This window comes from Pinus tabuliformis, chromosome X (genome assembly GCF_031772625.1).
Source record: "Pinus tabuliformis cultivar Carrire ecotype Pingquan chromosome X, CPIR1, whole genome shotgun sequence".
NCBI classification, from domain to species: domain Eukaryota; kingdom Viridiplantae; phylum Streptophyta; class Pinopsida; order Pinales; family Pinaceae; genus Pinus; species Pinus tabuliformis.
The window spans coordinates 258,121,639-258,142,511 of NC_142308.1; the positions used below are offsets into that span (position 1 = coordinate 258,121,639).

At 35.0% G+C, this 20,873-nt stretch overlaps 2 protein-coding genes across 2 annotated transcripts in view; one reads left to right on the plus strand and one right to left on the minus strand.

The window, feature by feature from the left end:
• Positions 1 to 11,545: 11,545 nt before the first annotated feature.
• LOC149139360 (CDT1-like protein a, chloroplastic) lies at positions 11,546 to 16,081 on the minus strand. The gene is made up of 9 exons (XM_089450691.1): positions 15,618 to 16,081; positions 15,413 to 15,532; positions 14,947 to 15,184; positions 14,515 to 14,830; positions 13,522 to 14,384; positions 12,951 to 13,152; positions 12,756 to 12,846; positions 12,425 to 12,649; positions 11,546 to 11,659 (listed from the first exon to the last, which is right to left on the minus strand). The coding sequence occupies exons 1-8, from the start codon at positions 16,079 to 16,081 to the stop codon at positions 12,592 to 12,594; spliced, it is 2,352 nt and encodes a 783-aa protein (XP_089306817.1). The 3' UTR covers positions 11,546 to 11,659; positions 12,425 to 12,591.
• Positions 16,082 to 18,842: 2,761 nt separating this feature from the next.
• The window catches only part of LOC149139361 (putative LRR receptor-like serine/threonine-protein kinase RKF3), a 3,061-nt gene continuing 1,030 nt past the window's right edge, over positions 18,843 to 20,873 (plus strand). The window contains exon 1 of the mRNA XM_089450692.1: positions 18,843 to 19,674. Coding sequence (XP_089306818.1) covers positions 18,843 to 19,674 — 832 coding nt within the window. The remainder of the gene's footprint in view (positions 19,675 to 20,873) is intronic.

A 20,873-nucleotide genomic window follows, 5' to 3' on the forward strand; every position in this document is an offset into this window, starting at 1 on the left:
AGATCTCTCTATTGCTCCATCCACATCTGCCTCTACCCACTCAGCCAGTCCTGCTACTCCTCGTCGGGGCTCCCGTAGCAAAGTCTAATCAAAGAGGTTGGGTACCTCAAGAATCCTACCCCTATTTCAACCTTCTTTGGGCTATCACTTCACATTGCCCCACCTCACACCTAGAGGTATGGCTGCATGTGATCCCTCTGCCCACTTGGCCCGAAATTTCCCCCTACTGGAGGTCTCTGCATGAGTAGATGTCTCTACTCGATCTCCTCTTGGCTTCTCTAATTGTCACTACTCCACAACCTCCTGAAGTTGCTTTGCCAATTGTGCCTCCCCCACAATTGTTTGAAACTTCTTCTGGCACTGCATGTTGAGCGGTAATTTACTCTCCCTTTCAACCACCAAGTATTTAACCTTTTCCTTGCTCCTCAAGGCTTTGCATGCATCTTGAACCTCGAGAGCATATAGGTTCTTGGCAAGCACACCAATCTGTTTCATCTTTCCCGTCGTCATGAAATTTTCTGGAAAAAGAGTTGATTTTAAATCAGAGATATCTCCCTCATCCGAACTCCGATTCAACTTATTTCTTTTTTTGAATTTGGGTATTTTTCCACAAGGAATCCAGATCTACTATTTTTTTTCCTGAAAATTTTGCACAAAAATTTTCAGATCTACTCTGCAAACTCGCGGCCCAACTTTTTTTTTCTTACTTCGAATTCTCTTCTTCGTATACTGTTCACTGCTTTGATCACCTTTGCTTTGATACCATGTAAAATTTTTCTACAAATCAGCTAGCTTGATACCATGTAGAAATTCCCACTGTAGATCAACAAATTATGCAATATACTAAATCAAAATACAAGATCTACTTCTACAACAAACTTTGCGAAAGCTTAATCGAATATGAGCAAGATCAATGAGAACACTTATAACTAAGAATGAGAAATCAATCACACAAGAACACAGAAGAATAACCCAGGGAAAGCCTCGACCTAAAACCCCAATCTTTGTATTACCATACAAGTGGAAAATATGTTCAAATTAAAAAAAGAATCAACTCACAAGCTATCTTGCTCTCTCTGCAATCCAACTGATGCTCATAGACAGTCAAAGGCTTCTCACAAACCTTCTCCTCTGCCCTCCAAGCCTCCTATTTCCTTGCACAGTTTTTCCTGGGGTCCAGTGCTTCCACTTGTGTGAATTCCCACCTCACACTGCTCACTTGGCTCAGAAATAACTGCACAAACTTAAAGGAGATAATTCCTTCTACATGGATGAGTTTCCTTTATAGGAAAAATCCTCCAACTGATAGTACACTGTCCCATCCTCTGATCTCAATTGGGTCTCTGACTGAACTGACATGCATGAATTATTTATGAGAGAATATTCAGTTATCTGGAGAGCAACAGTTACATGCATGCAAGCATTAAGTAATTGAACTCACAATTAATTCAACAAATTGTTTGAAATAATCTAACTGGACTTAACTCAGTTAACTGAGCTAACTAATTACAACTCATCCTTATCTCTTTAACTGATGGATAAATTCCTCAATCAATGGAGAAATTGTTGCATGTCCCCACATAGACTTCATGTTTGATTTTCTACAACTAATTAACTCAAGATGAATTAATTAATTATTTTACAAACAACTGCTAAGATCAAATTCGAATTTTACTTCTCAATTTTAGTTCAAGGACTAACTAAAATTGGAATCTAACCTGAAATGTTATTTATAGCAATGCTACTTTTAGCAATTCCATTTTTCATTCCTTGTTGCTATGTCCAACACTGGTACCCGAACTGCTATTTATAGCAGTGCTATTTTTAGCACTTCTATTTTTAGCATTTCTTGTTGCTATTTTCAACAAATGTTACAAAGTTGATCCCTTAAATTTATAGATTGATTGATGGTGTTGATAGTGTACAATCCAGTAATGGCATCATACATCTCCTTGGAAGTTTGATGATCAACAATATAGAGAATTAGATGATCCCTAACAGATTCTATAGTTATGCTTCTTGCCAAGATGTCATCTTCTTGAAATTTTCATTTTCCTGTTTGATCAGATGATTCAATAACTTTTCCTATAACAATGCCCAAAATCTTATGTCTTGCAAGTACTAGGTCAATCCTAGCCTTTCATGCCTTGTAATTAGTAGCTCCTTCAAGCTTGTTCTTTGCCTTCATGAAGGAATTCATGATGAAGATTATGAAGATGACTAACCAAAATCGAAAGATGTAGAATCCCAAGGCTCTCCAAGGTGCACTAAATGATTTTCAAGGTGATCTCACATCTACTTCCCTTCACCAAATCTATGACACCATGTTGATTTTATATTGAAATCAAATCTAGTAATGTTTTTCAGAATTGATAACTACTTCCAATGATACACTTAATATTGTTATAACATTCCAATCATTAAGAAGTTATACATGAAAAACTTCAATCATTCACTTTCATCAATAGAGCAATAGAGATCACAATGAACAATAAAATGAGAGACAAGAGACACCACAAATTATGCTAGCAGCTACGGAAAAACCCACAAGGGGAAAAACCAACCAAAATTTCCTTATGAGAGAGAGATTTAGTCATCAATAATACATCAGAATATTCCAATACAAGATTCAAAAATATGACCTCAATATATCCAAGTCAAAACTAGTCAAAAGAGACAGAAGAAAGCCAACACTAGTCAAAGTTTAGGTATATAATAGAAGGGATGAATTTCGGCCTGAGGTAGCTCAGAACTGAGGGCCGAAATTTAGTCAAAATAATAGTAAACCAACCCCTGAAATTTTCGTTTAAAGTCACATGTTTAACCTGCAATCAACCTACGATCAATGGCCTAGAAATAAGACAAAATCTTGGTCAAAAAGAGTCAAGAAATCCTTAGAATATTTGGCCTCCAGAACAGTCAAAGGGCTTGGGCAAACATAGTCAATTCTTCCCAAGTCAACATTGATCAAACAAAAGAATAGATGTTGGTGAATGCATATAAGAACGACTCCTTTGACTCCTACGCACATGTGAATGTATCTTGCTATTTCAGATCAATGTGATGTGTGATGATGATGGCAAAATGAGCTCCAATGATTTCTTTTTTATATGTGATTTAGGAGGTGGATTTTCTACACGTGGGGCCAACTTTATGCATTTAGGCCAACTTGGTAAAACTTCACAAATTGTATTTTCTCCATCAATTTTCCAATGAAAATACTAACCATCTCTACCAAATTTTTAACCATTGTAAAGATGTGACGTAAAGGAGAAGTGAGATTACAACCCATCACTTAAGAGCCACACATTAGTGGATGGAATGGGGAGGAAGGAATGGGCTATGGTGGGAAAGGAAGGGAGAGTGTAGGGCTGAGGAAGGGGCTTTTATGGTAGAGAGTGATTCCAAGAATCAACCCCTACACCCACATTTCTAGTTGATATTTTGGTGGTTATTTGCTTCAGCTTTTGTCTTGTTAAAATGTGATGAAGTTTTCATTGGAAGCTTTGTTAACAACGTTCACTTCGATGGTCCTCAATGTAGTGTTAGAATGGTCATGTGATATTGTAGCTTATTTGCATGACAATTTCTTTGGGTTTTGGATTGTTAGGGTTACACATCTTTCATGGGCAAGTTCTTTTAGTTCATGGTTGCCAAATCATTAGGTTTGATGAACTTGAAGCTTCAAGTTTGAAGTCGTAAACTTCAAGCTGATCTGAACATATTTCTTCTTATTTACAATTGAACGTGGAACCCAAACATGAACAAATTGGGAAAATAAAACAGTGTGAGTTTGTCTAAATTTTGTCAAATTAATTCAAATTTGAATCAACTTTATGGAATTATGTTTATTTTTTAAATTAAAAAGAGAAAACCCAATTCTCTATTACTTCAAACTTTGTCTCACTTACAATTCATGTTGATTTCTATTTCTCATAGCTCACTGCTCTCCAAACTATAACTACAATCATCATTTAACCCTTTCATACATGTGTACCAATCATTAAAACATTTATTCTCTTACAATACATGACTTACAACATTATTAATTGAAACTTAATAATCTTATAAAAATTACATTAAAAACCATATTAAAAAACACTAACCACTTAATGGCAATAGTTTCATCAAACAACACTTGAAATATTTATATAATATATTTTTATTTATAAACTATATATTTATACATATAAATATAAATCATATTTATTATATATAATATTTTTATTCATTTAATATATATATATATATATATATTATTAATATTGTGATTTTTTTTATCAAATTTATAAAGTTTTAATGTTTTCGCATTTATGTTGTTAAATTATTTCAAGTTCAGAAAACTCGAACACGAACACTTGGGAACTAAGTGATGTAGTCACGAAATTTGAACCCACTTAACATTTCGCACTAAGTGATGTAGTCACGAGATTTGAACCCATTTAACATTTCGCACTAAGTGATGTAGTCACGAAATTTGAACCCACTTAACATTTCGCACTAAGTGATGTACTCTAGTAATGAAATTTGAACCTACTTGAAAAAATGATTTTACGGTGTTTTTATGTGTTTGATGTTTATTATTCAAAATAATGAATATATTTTATTGGAGTCTATAGATGTAGAGGTAGAGGAATTGTTTCGATGACCAAAAGTGGTCAAAATTTAGGTAAAAAGAATTCAAAAAATCTTGTAGATGCAGTGTTTGCATCATGTTTTTGATGACGGAAATAGATTAAGCACCACCAAAAACCTTTAAGACACTTAAAATTATGAAACTTCATAATTTTTACTTCAATTTACAAAAATCACTTCCAATTTTTTAAAAATATAACAAGAATTTCCATAACTTTCTGAAAAAAAAAAAAAACATAATCATTAGACTACTCCTATTGGGAAAATAAAAATAAAAATCTCCCCTCTCCTGATCTAGACTTGGCAAATAGGTGAGAAGTAGCCAACTCTTTATCTTTAACATTCATTTCCAAATTAGGCTGGTAACAATAATTTTTAAAGTTGTATCTTAACAGATTCTGAATTTAAATTTTAAAATATATATTATTTTAATTTGAATCCTAATCCAACAGGAACCTCTCCTGGGAGGTACTTCAAAAGAAGGGGTGGAATGGGCCGGGACGTTGCTCCATGTGCCTCTCGGATCATGAAACCAATGTTCACATGTTCTTCCAATGTGCTCAGACTCTGAAAATCTGGTATGAATTGTCTATATCCTCTTGTTTTCCTTATCGCGTTTTTGCTTCTGTACAGGAGGGCTACAGGTGGTGGAGTGAGCAATGTTTATCCGTACGCTCTATGTTTGTCATGGTCATCTGGCTTTTATGGAAGTGGAGAAATAACTGTACTTTTCAAGACCTGAGAACTACTCTTGCTTCTATTCTGCTGCGGATTACAGATTCATCTGTCTCCCCTGATATGTAGGGATCTCTATTCCAACTGTTTCTTGAGGTCGTCATTGCTGCTGTGCATCAATGTTTTTTTGGAACAGAATTGTTACTTGAGGTAGTCATTGCTACTGCGCATCAATGTTTTATTTGGAACAGAACTGTTACTTGTGGTCGTCATTGCTGCTGCGCACCAAAGTTTTTCTTTTGGATTTGTCTCATTATGGAGCTCTCGCACTATCTGGTGCTGTTGGTATACATGATCCATATGGAGATTTCTTAGTTTATTGGTCTCTTTCTGCTGTGAGACTAACTGCTCCACCCATCTGATCATCTGTAAACCTTGCACATTTCTCTCATACATGGTTTTTATCTGTTTTTGCCGTGGGTCTCCAGGCAATTCGGTTATGCTGTATTCATGGACATTATATTTCCCGTAATATAATATATATGGTTTTTTTTCTTCTGAAAAAAATTATTTTAATTAATAAATTAGGAGAGTATGATTATAAAATATTAATTTTTTAAATAGATAAATTAAAAATGTTAATTAATGTTATTTTTGGTGATTAAATTAAATAATAATTATTTTTTATATCTAAATTCAAATTTCTATAAAGAAAAAATATTTTAATAATTATTACTATACCAATATATTATATTTTTAGAAATTTTAACTTTTTATATAAAGTTATCATTATAGCTCACATATGTGACACATCTTTTTATAGGTAAAATTTTTAATTTCTTTATATAAAGTTATCACTATAGCTCACATATGTGACACATCTTTTTAATAGGTAAAATTTTTAATTTCTTTATATAAAGTTATCACTATATCTCACATATGCGTATATGCATCCCTTTTATATGTTATAGTGGACATATACCCTTTTATATGTTATAGTGGACATATACCCTTTTATATGTTATAGTGGTACGCCTTTTGACACGGGGTAATGATAATCTCTTTTTTATCATTTTATATGTTATAGTGGACATATACACCTTTTGACATAGGGTAATGATAATCTCTTTTATATCATTTAATATGTTATAGTGGACATATCACCGATTAACATAGGAGAATGTTATAGTAAATTATTTGTAACTCATTTTTTATTAGTCTTGTTTTATTATACATCAAATTAAACATGAGATATATGTAATTTATGTAATATTTTATTTTAATATTTATTTTAATTATTATTCTATTAAAATAGGTATTTTTATAATTAAATGTGAAAAAACCTATAAATATTTCCTATTTAGTATAAAATTATTATATAATATTTTAAATATATATTAATAATAATAAAAAAATTTAATATTTACTCTACATTATTTTTTTATATAAAATTGATTCAAAATATTTTATTATGATTAATATTAAAAGATTAATTATCAATATTTCTAAATATTATTAACTAATATATATTAGATATAAAATTTAAAATAAAACAAATAAAAAAATAAAAAATCTCTCACATTAAAATATGAAAACTATTTCTCATTAATGACTTAAGGCTGATGTGATCTATATCACCTTTTGAGATATGTTTTGGCGATAATTACATCAAAATTTATTTGTCGACCCCTTTCGAACCAGCAAAGGTTTGTCCTCAAGACAAGATGAAGAATCAGATCATGCAACAAGTTAAATAGAAACATCGGTCATTCAAACGACCGGAAATGAATTTTACTGTGATTATCATCGAAAACATGTCTCAAAATCTCTCATTAAATTAATCAATCTTAAAATTTAAAATATCTTATTTATATTTATGCATGCCAATAAAATTACCACAACACTATAAAGAAATATAATTTGATAGAACTATATATAAATTGACCAACACCAACACCTTAGATTAATAATTAATAATACCATACTATAAATTAAGAATTAATAATACCATAATAAGAAGGAATGAAAATGGAAAACACATTTAAATTTGGAATACCAAGGTTGACATTAACATGAATGGGATGCATTTAGAATGAAGTTTATAAGTTTCCATGCAAAATCCTATATAAGCGACGTTTCATATATATCACATTGCATTTTATTTAACTTTAACAAATATTAAAAAATAATAATCACAATGACGATGAGTGACGACGGGATGTTTGACGTTTCATATGTATCACATTTTATTTTATTTAAATTTAACACATATTAAAAAATAATAATCACAATGACGATGAGAGACGCGAAGTTTCTATTTAGTTAATTAATGAAGTCAACCTTATCGTTAAATGCGTTTGTCAATTGCTTTGGCTATCAACCTTTATTAACGCACTATATATTTAAAAATATTAATTTTCAGTGATCGACGCATTGTATTTAAAAAAACTTGTTAAACTTTAAAATAAACATTAAAATATTTTGATGATAGTGTGGTTTAATTAGATTGTTTTTTACTATCATGAAAATATCAGTAATATTTTGATAGTTTTTGGTAAAGTTTTGGTAAATTTAAATTAAAGTTGTCGAATTTCAAGATTTTTGAATGTCATAGAATTTTTTTATAATATTATTTATTTAAACCTAGATTTTACAAAATTTCTTAAATTCCTCCGCCTCAATAAACTTGTCCGAAATACATGGTAAATAATTTAATGTTAATCATTAAGGAATCCTGTTTTGTGGTACGGTTTTTTTAAGTCAAAGAGTTTTCCCATTCTGCTAATGTAGTCGTGCATCACTGTCTAACGGACTTAGTTGTGTATTAGTTGTTTTCCAATAGTATGTTTGTTATGGAATTATGTTTCGTTCTGAACTAGTTTAATTAATTAAATAATTACTTTTAATAAAATTAAATGATAAAATAATTTAATCTATTAATAATTATTTATAGTTTAAAAATGTGTTTTCCGGTAGAATGTATGTCAAATTTGGAGAATTCTATATATATATATAATTTTAGATATTAGAAGTCAAAATATTGTGAAGCAAATTCCGTGTTTGTTGCCATACAAACAAAACAGTTTTATATTGAATGTATAACTTAAAATTAAATAATTACTAGTAATTGTCCCAAAAGGTACAAAGAGAGGCCGATAGGATTATTAAATTAGAGTTGTTGAATTTCTCTAAAAGAGATATTGGTTGAAGCGTACAAGGAGCAAAGAGATTTGATGTTTGGAGTTCTATGTTATCTGGACATCATATTTCTTTAAATACAATGTAATTTTTTATAAAAGTTCAAGCCCAATGTAGTTCTGCCATGCAGACATACACTTAAATCGCTACTAGACTTATGATATAGAAAAAGTTAAAGTAAAGTGGTATAAAAGAGAATGTATCAAGCTAAACCACAAGTTACACATCTTCAGACCTAAAAAAGTACATAACAATGGTCTGGCAAATCAGTAGCGATATCATACTTACTTTTCCTTCCACATACATACAATTGCTCCAAAGGCAAGGACAAGAAAATTTTCAGCTCTAGTGAGCACCAGTGGGTCACTAAAATGAGTGACCACAAGAAGAGACACAATTGGATTAATTGAAAGAAAATACAGAGTTGCTAATTAGAAATTTATTGTCAAACACTATTGTTCTCATAAGTAGTGTTTGTTATCACATGCGTTTACAGCGGCCATTCAAGTTTCAATTTTATTAGATCAATTAGAACTTGTTTTGGTTCACAATCAATATTTTCTATTCAACTATATGTGTTTTATGTTTTGCAGATAACATAAAGAACAAAACAGTAAATCTCATCCTCTCATCAATAATCACTATTAAGTTGTTTACATATTTTACTCTTCAGTGAGCCAATGAAGTGTAATTAAGATGGCCATCATTCCAATGTCAGCTAATGGAGTGTAACCATAAACTCATCCAATAGAGATCAACCACAAGAATAATGTCAAGCTGTATCATCCAGCAATAAGTTTTTCTTTTCAATTAACAAGCTACCAGTTCTTTCGCTGTCGCATAAAATATAAATTGAGGAGTTAAAAGACACTAGGGCCATTATAGCTAAATATGCATCAAGCTTTAGTGCTTCACCTGACCAGAATGCAAAAAGAAATGCTACAACGCAGTAGCAATGGATTCATCAGTGAAAATTGGCCAGACTTTAATTAATTCACAAAAACGTTGAATGATATCAATTGTTCAAAATTTTTAAACAAGTAAAGAAACACAAGAGAAAAGACAAGAAATGCTCACCAAAAGACAAGAGATGTGCAAATGATTAAATTAGTTACTGAGGTGTGTTGAAATGCCTTAAAAAGTGCTTATAGACTTTAACTATATTTATTAAGGTCCCCAACTGGAATTTGCAGAGCAGAAGGTTTTGCCCCTAGGTTTGTTATTATCATGTTCTTGTTCTCTAAAAGTTTGCTCCAAGTAGATCAAGTGGGCAAGGGACTTTACATGGACTCCACTCAACTTCAGACACAACTTCAGCCATTATGCAGAGTGATTGAAATTGAACACAACTAAGTAGTGACATTGGCTCACAGTAATACACCAAATATAAAATATTGAAGCTTTTACAGAAGCAAGCAGTAAGAAAAATTATGAAGCTCAGAGAAGTAGATTTAAAATCTGGACTGCTATTTGATACCAAATCATCATCAACTCCAAGCATTGCAAGTGATAGATGAGTTTGGATGTCACAACTCCCAGAGTTTGCTCCAGATACATCCTCAATCAATTCATCTAATTCCATGGACATTGTCAATTACCTCTTGGTCCAATAAGGTAGATCATCTCCTTCTCCTCGTAGTAATTTCAACAATTTTCCTTCAACCGATCATTTTGGGTGCCTGTTTGAGGGACTGGAGAATAACGAAGATGAGCCTAAGAAGGACAATGACGATCAAGAAAGGTAGAGACCATCATCCATTGTCTGCAGTTCTATAAAATAAAGAACATGACAAATATTTTAAGTGATAAGATAATGTCTGCTACTCAGGCACTGCATCAATGTATACTTTATTGTTCTCATCAATCTCCCCACTGATGAGCATCCAAGATAGCAGAGTGAGAACTTTACTTTTCAACCATCGTCACAAGGGGCGAGCACCATAAACCTACAAGTACCACGTTACCACGTTATCCATTTAGAGGTTTTAAATGAGAATCCCCAACTAGTCTTGCATTTTACTCACAAATTTTGACCTAAATTACCCGTAAACCACAAAGGCTAATAATGATCCTGCCTGCTTCACTAGTATTAACAAGTAAACAATGCATTAATTTATATTAATCAGCAAACACACCAAAAACATCCCTTTACTATATACTTTGAACTAAGTTCGCCGAGTACGCAGAGACAGGCAGCACCCCATTTTTAAAGTTCAAGTGCCAGAGGAAAATGTTAAAATTTAAAGAACAGAACTGAAATTTATATCGATGGGATCCATACAGAAGGAAGAAGATCATGTGAAAATTAGAAAATCCAAAACTGAATGTGAAAATTGAGAAAATGGAAAATCTCAGAAAGCAACTCTGTAAACTGAAGAGTTCACAGCTCTTAAAGATCAACCGTTGGCCACCACAACCAACTGGCAGCAAAAATATCAGACTAAAATTACTCCCTAGACAGGTTCATGCAAAATATATGATAGACCATTGAAAATCTGAGAAAATGAAATTGTAAACTGAAAAGTCCTGCGCTTTTAATATTCACTGTTGGCCACCACAACCAAAACTCTGCAAAACATCAAACTCCTAGAATAACTTTCCACACAGGTTTATATGACAGGGCATGGAAAATAGAAATCAGACCTTGAATAAAATCATTGTACATGAAGAACACCGAGCAAACATTATGAATGAAAAATACCAGGCATCAGAATAGAACATATAAATCGCAATTCTAGATTGTTTCAAAGGGAGGTAAGTCGAATTTAGTGAGGGAACCCTAACTCAACATCTCCTACGATGTGGAGACATGTGTCCAAGGAGTGGGTCATGTCCCCTGCAATAGGGAAAGGGAGGACTCGTGAAGGAGATGCAGTGTCAAGTTTATTAGGGTAGGGGGCACATCCCCTGGCAAGTTAGACTGAATAAAACAAGAAACAAAGTGATTACTTACAGGATCATAGGCTTCGTGAACAACAAGATCCAGAGCGGCATCTGTAAACCCTAAAGCAACACCTCTCTCTGCAAGACGAATTGCTACATCTTTCATCTGTAGTCTAGCAACTTTCTTGAGCTCATCATGAGAAAGAGGATCAAATACAACTATCTCATCAAGTCTATTCAATAACTCTGGCCTGAAATGTCTTCTAACCTGCAACAATATTCAAAGGCATGTCAAAGCACCGCAGCCAACTTCGTGATAAAATTATATGAAAAAGATGCATACACAGAGTCCAGGAATGCGTGTGCATACTTCTTGCATGACATTCTCTCTTGCGGTTTTTATTGTTGTGTGGCCAGACAATGCAGCAAGCAAGTGCTCTGCTCTAAGGTTGGATGTCATGATAATGACTCTGTTTGAGAAACTAACAGTGCGACCTTGGCAGAAAATATGTAAGGAAACAAAACAACGGAAGCAAGGAACACAACTGACTGGCAGTATTTACAGAATAGACTGTTTACATGACTAAAACTGGGAGGACTATAACACAAGGCAAAGTCTCCCTTGCTCTTTTCAACATTCCTATAGTCTTCTCACAACACTAAATTTTTAGAAACAGTGCAGTGCTTTCTTTCCCTTGCCACAATTCAATTTTGATGAAAAAAAAAAACCATCTGCATGAAAAACTGCCTATTAAACAGTTACCCCTCCTTCCTTTTAGCTGCAATATGGGCAGATTCACTCATGATTTTTCCGGTTACATGCTCAATAGAAATTTGGAAGCAAGTCATATGTTTCTTTTAACCAGTGTGGGTCGGCCACGTCCACTACAAGCCTAGATTTGCAATAATGACAACTTAAATATTTAACATAAGGATATCCTGATAATAATTTCCAACCACATGGCAAAGTGACAAAACATGTGTTTAACACAAGGCAATCCTTAGTCTCATGGAAAAGCATTGGAGAGGTTACCTCACTTTCTATCAAAAATAGATATAAATGACAGTACCAATCCACAGAAGTGATGTTTGAAAGCATTTCTTCAACGAGTATAGCTGCAGAGTCTGAAAGACTGGCCTGCGTAGTTTAGCACTCCCACACATATTCCATGTTCCCACCAGCTTTCATAGTGCATGTGTTTACAAGGCGCTTGCAATTCTTGCGTGGATCATTGACAGATCTATGTTACTTTTGACACTGAGCCCAAGTAAAAAATTTAAAACGAGTTATACATAACACAAGAATAATACCTTTCACATTTTAGTTGATTCCATTTATCTCAATCAACTCATGCATAGCATACCTGTATAGAAAGTCACCAGTGGAAGCTATCCTTCCAGAAATCCATTCAGGAGCTATTTGTCCAAGGAGGTGCAACTGCTCCTCAACTTCACCTGCGAGTACAAAATATTAAGCATGAGATCAGATCACATAGCATGGCATTGAAATTGTTTCCTGCAAGACAATAGAAGAGAGATGTTCAAAGAGAGTTATTTACTTCTATCAGTAACATCCGTGTGATTTGATATTATTTTGTGAACAAGCTCCTGTCTTGTAAGAACTGAGCGTTTGCTTAAACGAAATATATCACGTATCATATTGAAGAGTCTAGGCAAGCATCCAATCATCTGCTGACGCATATTAGCAGCAGATACACCCGACTTGCACTCCTCTATCGTCTTCAACTCTTTTTCATAGACCTACAAAGTTACAAACAGTCCTTAGTACTCAAAGGGGAAAATTTTACTCAGAAGCTCAAAAAACTTTACAATTTCAAAGTGACCTGCAGTATGATCTCTGCTACAATATATTTTGACGTATAACATTCATTCAGTTTACAACACAGCATGCAACCAACCCAGAATCAGCCAGAGCAGATAAAGTATTAGCAACTACAAAGAACATCACAAAGAAAAGTCATTGCAATTTGACATGATATGCCAATGCAATTTCCAAGGCACTAACGAACATGGGGTAAAGCTTGGTCTGAAAAGCAATTTAATGTCATTGACTTGAATCAACTAATTATGAACAAAGTAAAACCACGAAAGATAATGACAAGAACTTACCTCTTGCAACACTGGCATTGGAATGGAGTCAATGATTTCCTGATCTGATTGAGACATTCCATCGATATGTATCTTGCAAGCCTCCTGAATATTGTTACTTGTCTTTTCAGCTGGCTCTGAAACATTCGATTCTCTACCAATGTCCAGCTTGCAAGGTTCAGCATTGCTTTTCTTAGGAGATCGTAAGCACAGTAGGCTTGTTTCAGAGCAATTCTTAGTTGTGTCAACTTGCAGTGTCTGGGATTCATCTACACCGAATCTGAATCGCTTTGAAGCATGCAAGGGTGGAGTATTAGGGAACCCTTTCACTGGAGTGTTCTCCAAGCTGAATGTTTTTCTATCATGCTGAGGATATGTAGAGTTTTGCATCACCTTCTCATTCTTCTTCGATATGGCAAATGGATTTGCAGCCCTCCTCAAAGGTGATGACTTAAATGAATCCACAGAGTTACCCCATTCACCGGATTTGGCAGGTGTAGAGAGTACAAGGGACTGTGGAGATTGAAAACCTTGAGTGAGGTCATCATCCAAATTGGCTTCCTCTGCCTTCCTTTTCAGAGGTGTTGAACGGGTTCCAGGTTGCTCACAAGCAAGAGGAGCGGAGGAATCTTTTTCTGATCTGTTAAAAGCTATTGCTCTTTTGACATTGGTATTGTTAGATCTCTTCACAGTGGGCTGAGAAAGACGAGAGGCCTCTGGAGAAGCAAAGCCTGGCATTCCGGGAGACAAAACAGGAGGGGATGTAATGGGTGCAGCAGAAACTCCCGCAAATCGCAGAGATTTCTTACTGATAGGGCTCTTTATATTAGTTTTCAGTATGGATTTAACAATTGGTGTTTTGACAGCAGAGGACACATCAGAAACTGTTTTCAAAGCAACAGAACGACGAGTAACCCTTGGTGTTACAGGGGAGAAATAACCCTTTGATATAGGCGTGTTTGGATTCTCGGACTCTGACGCTGTTTTGCAAGGTGTGCGGGACACATCAGAAGTTGTTTTCAAGGCAACAGAACGACGAGTAACCTTTCAAATCTGGGACTTGCTCCGGCACAGGGAATGGTGGGTTCGCAGATGGTTCAGCTGTGAAGTTCCTCTGAGAAAACCGCCTCTGGAAATTTTTGGGTAAAAGTGAGGACATCATAGAGGGTTGAGGGTCTTCTTGATGAGGGGCAGGCGGATCAGAAGAAACACCTCTTGCTGGGGAAGGACTTTTACATATCACTGGAGGAAGTAGAGAGCAGCCTGGGGAGGTTAGCTGACATTTTCTATTGAAGGGCTCTGGCAGGATTGCCTCCGGAACATCATCTCCCTGAAATGCAATCGATGAAGCCCACCATGTACATACCCAGTTAAAACTCATAATATTGAAGGATTTTAAGGAATAATAATAATAATAATAATACAGGATAGCTGGAGCAGACTCACATTGGGATGAGCCTTGACGAATTCCATTAGACGGGTACGAAATGCTTTTCGCAAACCCAATGTATTGTTGGCTTTGGAGACCTTGCTCTTGCCACTTAGCACTACATCATGCAAGACAGTGATTTTCAATTCTGGTTTCATGCACAGCGTCTCCTCATCATGTGTCATGATCTTCTCCAGCAAAAGCCCTTCGGGCAAAATGTGCTTCATTTGTGCCACATGGTTATACATAAATCTCCTGCAACCAGAATTAGGGTTTACTATTAATTCCCAAACGGTGATGAAAATATCTTTTACTATGCCTGTGAAAATTTACCTTAAAAGTCTGAGCATTCATTCTATGACTACAATCGGCCAATCTTTAGATCCTGGACAGAGAAGAAGTTCTATGTCTACTAATGTTATCAAGCTCTATGCATTGTAGGTCTGAGAGGAGAACGAAAACCAGTCTTTGGTTTATACATACTTGTGGGTCATCGATTCAACTTGGGGGCAGATATTGCAGAAGCTACTGTTTCCCTTACGAAGCCGAAGCAATTTGATGGCAGACTCCATGGAATCGAAAAGCTCTGCCAGCATTTCATATCTATAACACCCACACATAAATGCGTGAGTTTATCAAACACCCAGAAAATCAGATTGTAGAAATATAGTGACAGATATATGCTTACTTGTCTGGAAGACTGATATCTGTAGTCTTCGGAGCTTTGGGCAGGGCAGAAATGGATTTTTGACGCAGATTTCTTTTGGGACGAGCTGTGGAATCGTTTGAGCTCTGTAATAGTTTTCTGGTTTGATTTGCGACCTCCTTGACAGACATAGCAACTCCCCTGTTTTTAACTCTTGAAGAAGAGTTTTCACTGCATTTTTTCTCGGGCGTGGGAGCACCCAACAACAACGATGGAGTTCTGCCCGTGGCCTTCTCTGATCTTCCATCGATTTGTTTTTTGAGAGATTTGCTGATACGGACCGGCTTCTTGCAAGGGAACCCTAAAACCGCTTGATCCTTTTTCTGGTTAAGAGATCTTTGGGAGGAAGAGGAAGATGTGGATCTGCCCCTGCCCGTGCCTGTGCATGTGCCTTTCCCTCTGCCTGTGCCTTCCCCTTGCTGTCTCCTGCCTCCTGTACCGTCCATCGTTATCGCTGTTTCTTTGTTTCGCCGAGAAATCCACAGCGTCCTCAGTCAGGGAATGCCATGGCCTAAACATCGCTTGGAAATCGAAACAGGAAACGGAAACCCGGAAGTTCTAGGCACTGAGAATAAACAGAAGCCCGCAGAATATGGATGCCAGGTGTCAACCTGAGATTGAAAAGGACGACGAAAGTCTGTTTCAATAGGAAGGCCTATCGGCCTAATTATTATTAATAAAAATTAAATTAAATGAGAGAATAAGTGTAGTTTATTTGTTAGATGTTTTGTATTTAATGTATAATTTAAAATTAAATAATTATTATTAATAATAAAAATAAAATTAAATGAGAGAATAGGTGTAGTTTATTTGTTAGATGTTTTGGACGGTTTTGTTTGGGTCAAAACTAAAAATGTGATCAAAATTTATTAGAATTATAAGTTTGAGTTATGAAATTTTCACAATACTAATGATCTAATAGTTTATCAAGGTGTTGAATTTATATATTCAATAAAAACCCAATTTAAAACTAAAATGAAAATTTGACCCCCAAAAAAATTACCAAATAATTAAAATTTAATATTAATTTTTTTTATTTAAATAATCTTTTTTGAATGAATTTAAGGTTTTTCGAATTGGAGTTGTCTTTAGTGCAATTTTTTGGGTTTTCAGGTGCCGGAATGTGTCCAAAATTTTTGAGGTGAAATCATGTTTGTGTTATTTGAACTGGTTTTTTTCAGTGTATATATGGATTCAACACCTTGAAAACCTCCTAGGGAACTTCGATTATGCAGGGTTACCCTTCAAGCTTGTGATTTCAACCAATCCCTACTTATGAAGGTGTTGAATTCATATATTTAATCAAAACCCCAATTTAAATAACCACGAGAATAGATCCATCTTAAATACGGATCTAACATGAGACGAGAGAGATCCAATTTCTTCATGTGTAAATTTTTTTATTAACCCACATAATTTAAATATTTTGTATAGTTATTTAAGTTGTCTTTTTTTTTTAATTACTTGGGCCGACATGAAAAAAATTTCAAGTTACACATCACACTGGACTGTAGAATGAGCCTCTCGACTCAAAAATGAAAATTTGACCCAAAAAAATTACCAAATAATTAAAATTTAATATTAATTTTTTTATTTAAATTAAAAATTTTAAATGAATTCAAGGTATTTAAAATTGGAGTTGTCTTTAGTGAAATTTTTTGGACTTTCCGGTGCAAGAATCCATCTCAAAAATTTGAGGTAAAATCTTGATTTGTGTTATTTGAACTAGTTTTTAACTGTATATATGGATTCAGCGCCCTGAAAAACCCCTAGGGCACTTAGATTGTGTAGGGTTACCCATCAAACTTGTGATTTCATTAAATTCATGCCGATCAAACTATTGAATTCATATATTTAATCAAAAACCCAATTTAAATAACCAAAATGAAAATTTGACTAAAAAATTACCAAAAAATTAAAATGTAATATTAAATTTTTTATTTAAGTTAAAAATTTTAAATGAGTTTCAGGTATTAAAATCTGAGTTGTTTTTAATGTTATTTTTTACCTTTCCGGTGCTAAAATATCATTGAAAATTTTGAGGTGAAATTTTGAGTTGTGTTATTTAAACTAGTTTTTAAACATTATATATGGATTCAGCACCTGAAAAACCCCTAATACACTTAAATTGTGCAAAATTACTCATCAAACTTGTGATTTTAATAAATTTCTATCAAATTAAAAAAAAATTAAACTAAAAAATTTTAAAAAAATATCACTAACACAACTCGTATCTCTTTGTTGGCCCGAAAAGTGCCACGCAGAAGACTTCGATTAAGCGAAGGAAATACTTTTTTTTAACTTGATTCGCGAATCATTCGGGTCATTACCGCGTGTAAAGTGTAGAGGTGACAAACACGTTGGTGACACCCTACGTGTTGACGCTATGGAGGAGATGAACAGTAGCCGACATGAAATACTTCAGCCATAATGAAGCATGGTAAATTCAGTGACGGCTGTTGATTTCCCGGAGATTACACGGTATCTTACACCAACTCCATTATTCCTAAACTTACTCCATTATTCCTAATTTTTGTTGACCAATGGCAGAGTTCTGTGCTATTAATTCGATTGCTTGGTACTTCCAGATTCATTTAATGCTTGGTTGAAGAAGAAGGAATTCATAGTTTCTGAAATACGTTTTGCTGGTTACAAGTTTCGAGCTCTGCCATACGATTTTAATCTCTTGATATGAATCTCTGTGGAAGAATCAGTTTGCTGAAAGATGTTACGCAGAAGGGCTTGTTGTTATGTTTTATATTTTGGATTACTTCGGGAGCAATTAAGGTGGAGGCCTTGAACATGTCGTGTCCATTGAACATAACAGCGGAGGTTGACGCTCAGATATGGATGCTTCAGCAATGTTTACTTCCAGACAAAACTCATTGCTGCCAAAGCATCAACGATTTAATCAAGATCCTTCACTTTTCATGGATGCACTACAACCGTTCTTTTCTCTTGCCCAGCAACCAGATGGCCGGTGTATGTTTGAACGAATTACAGAGGCTAGTACAAGTCCGGACAGGTCGGAGCCGAGATGTTCAGGAGCTGCAACGTGAGGTCCGAAAGTTTTGTCTGTGATCCAGGCACCTGTCTCGGTATTGACAATCTAACGACCTTCGAGAGCAGGGTGGATACGACGGGCTTGAAGCTGAATTGCAACGGATCTCGCCCGGGATTTTTCAGTGCGATAAATGCTTAGGCGCCATGGGGATGGCTCTCAGGTCGCTGAACAAAGAACCCGGAGGAAAATCGAATTGCCCAATGTTTCTGTTGATTTATGTCGCAGGAGGCATTAATTGTTACGATGGTCTTGGTCCGGATGCCGCTTACTGCCTTCTAAGCGTACAGAATATATCGTCGTTGGCAACCTTTGCGCAACCGAAGAGAGGAAATAGATTTCTGAAATGGTACTTTATCGCCATAATTACCGCAGTTGGAATATTGGTTCTTGGATTGAGCATCTGCCTGTGTTTAAATCGACGAAAGACCAGTCTCTGGAAATCGAAACGGATGAAATTGATGCAGAGATACGAACTATTGAGCTCCACGACAGGTCTGAAATTCTTCAGCCTGTCGGAGATCAAAGAATCCACGGGGAATTTCGCGGCGGCGAACGTGATCGGCGAAGGGGGTTTTAGCATTGTCTACAGGGGAATCCTGCCAAACGGGACGCGAATAGCAGTGAAGAGATTAAAGTACTCCACAAAGATCGAAACAGACGATACTTTCGGCCACGAACTGCGTGTCATCAGCGGGATTAAGCACCGCAACCTGCTTCCTATCAGAGGCTACTGCGTCGAATTCGACAAAGAGGGGCAGGTTAGCGAACAGCTTCTTGTATCTGATTTCATGGAGAACGGCAATTTGGCCGACTGTCTCTTCAACCCGCATAAATCAACATGGTTGCCATGGCCGGAGCGCTACAAAATTGCAGTGGGCATAGCCAGGGGGCTAACTTATCTGCATGAATTCGCCAAGCCGAGCATAATTCACAGGGACGTGAAAGCTGCAAATGTGCCAATAATTTTGGGGAAATGTAATGTAAATACTAAATAGCAGTAGAAGGTCTTAAGAAGCGATACTCTATCGAATTATTCTTTTTTGAGGGTGTAGGAAACACTAAATTGGAATAGTTTGTAACAAAATTGGACATTATGAACTCAGTGATTTAAGATATAGATTACATACAAGATATTTTCTAGATATAAATGATGTATGAAAAAAAGAAAAGAATACTTTCAAATTTACTATCCTTTTATTAATATAAAGAAGAAGCGCTTTTTTCCACTGAAGAAAGAAAAAGGTCCAACCCTATGAAGGAAACCTGCAAATGGTTATTATAAAAGAAAATGGAAGAAGGTTTTGGCCAATAGGGAGAAACTATGTTGTAGCGGTATCGTAATTACAATTGTAAGATTAATGTATGTTGCCTTTGCAAACTGGATTTGAATTTTCGTAAGACCCATTTTAACTAGCGGAGCTCCAAAATACAAAGCTCACAAAGGATAGAAATTCGAGTTTAGAATTTTGGAGCGAATAGTGTCGGTCAGGTGCCCTTCAAAGGGCCTCTGGCATGACGCAGAAGTAGAAGAAAAGTTTACTAATTCAAAAAAAAAATAAATTTGAATTTTTCCATTTAAAAAAAAATTAGAATAATATTATAATTTTTTTTAAAAGGTTGTTAAGTTGTCAACCTGTCCAATTTATTTTGTTTAATTTCATTTTTTTCTAAAATGCAGATTTTGGGAATTCCAAATTCCAAATTGTCAGTGCACTATGGGTCTATCACAAATTACCATGGTTGAACTTGTGAATTTCCTTTCTCAACTGATGTTAAATCCCATTTCAGAAACAACAGTTTCCAATTCGGAGTTGCTCCCATTTCAAAAACAACAATTTCCTTTTGAATTGGTTTTTCTAGTTTGTAAACTTTTCCATATGATGCAAGTTAGCAGTTGTGCCTGCAGGCTGCCCATAGAGAAAGGTTGACAATGATTGGAGATGATCGTAGATTCATCATTCAGCAGACACCTGTCAAGCAAGGTTTAAGCACAATTTATGCTTGGAGAGGAGCGCATTCGAGAGACTTCATAAGTTCATAGCATATTGGATTTCACAGAACTTCACATTTGATGCTTCAATATATACACTAGGTCCTGTTGTTTATGTGATGTGAAGGAGCAAGACTGAATACAAATAGATCTGTAAGTTACTCATTCTGCTTTGATATCTATA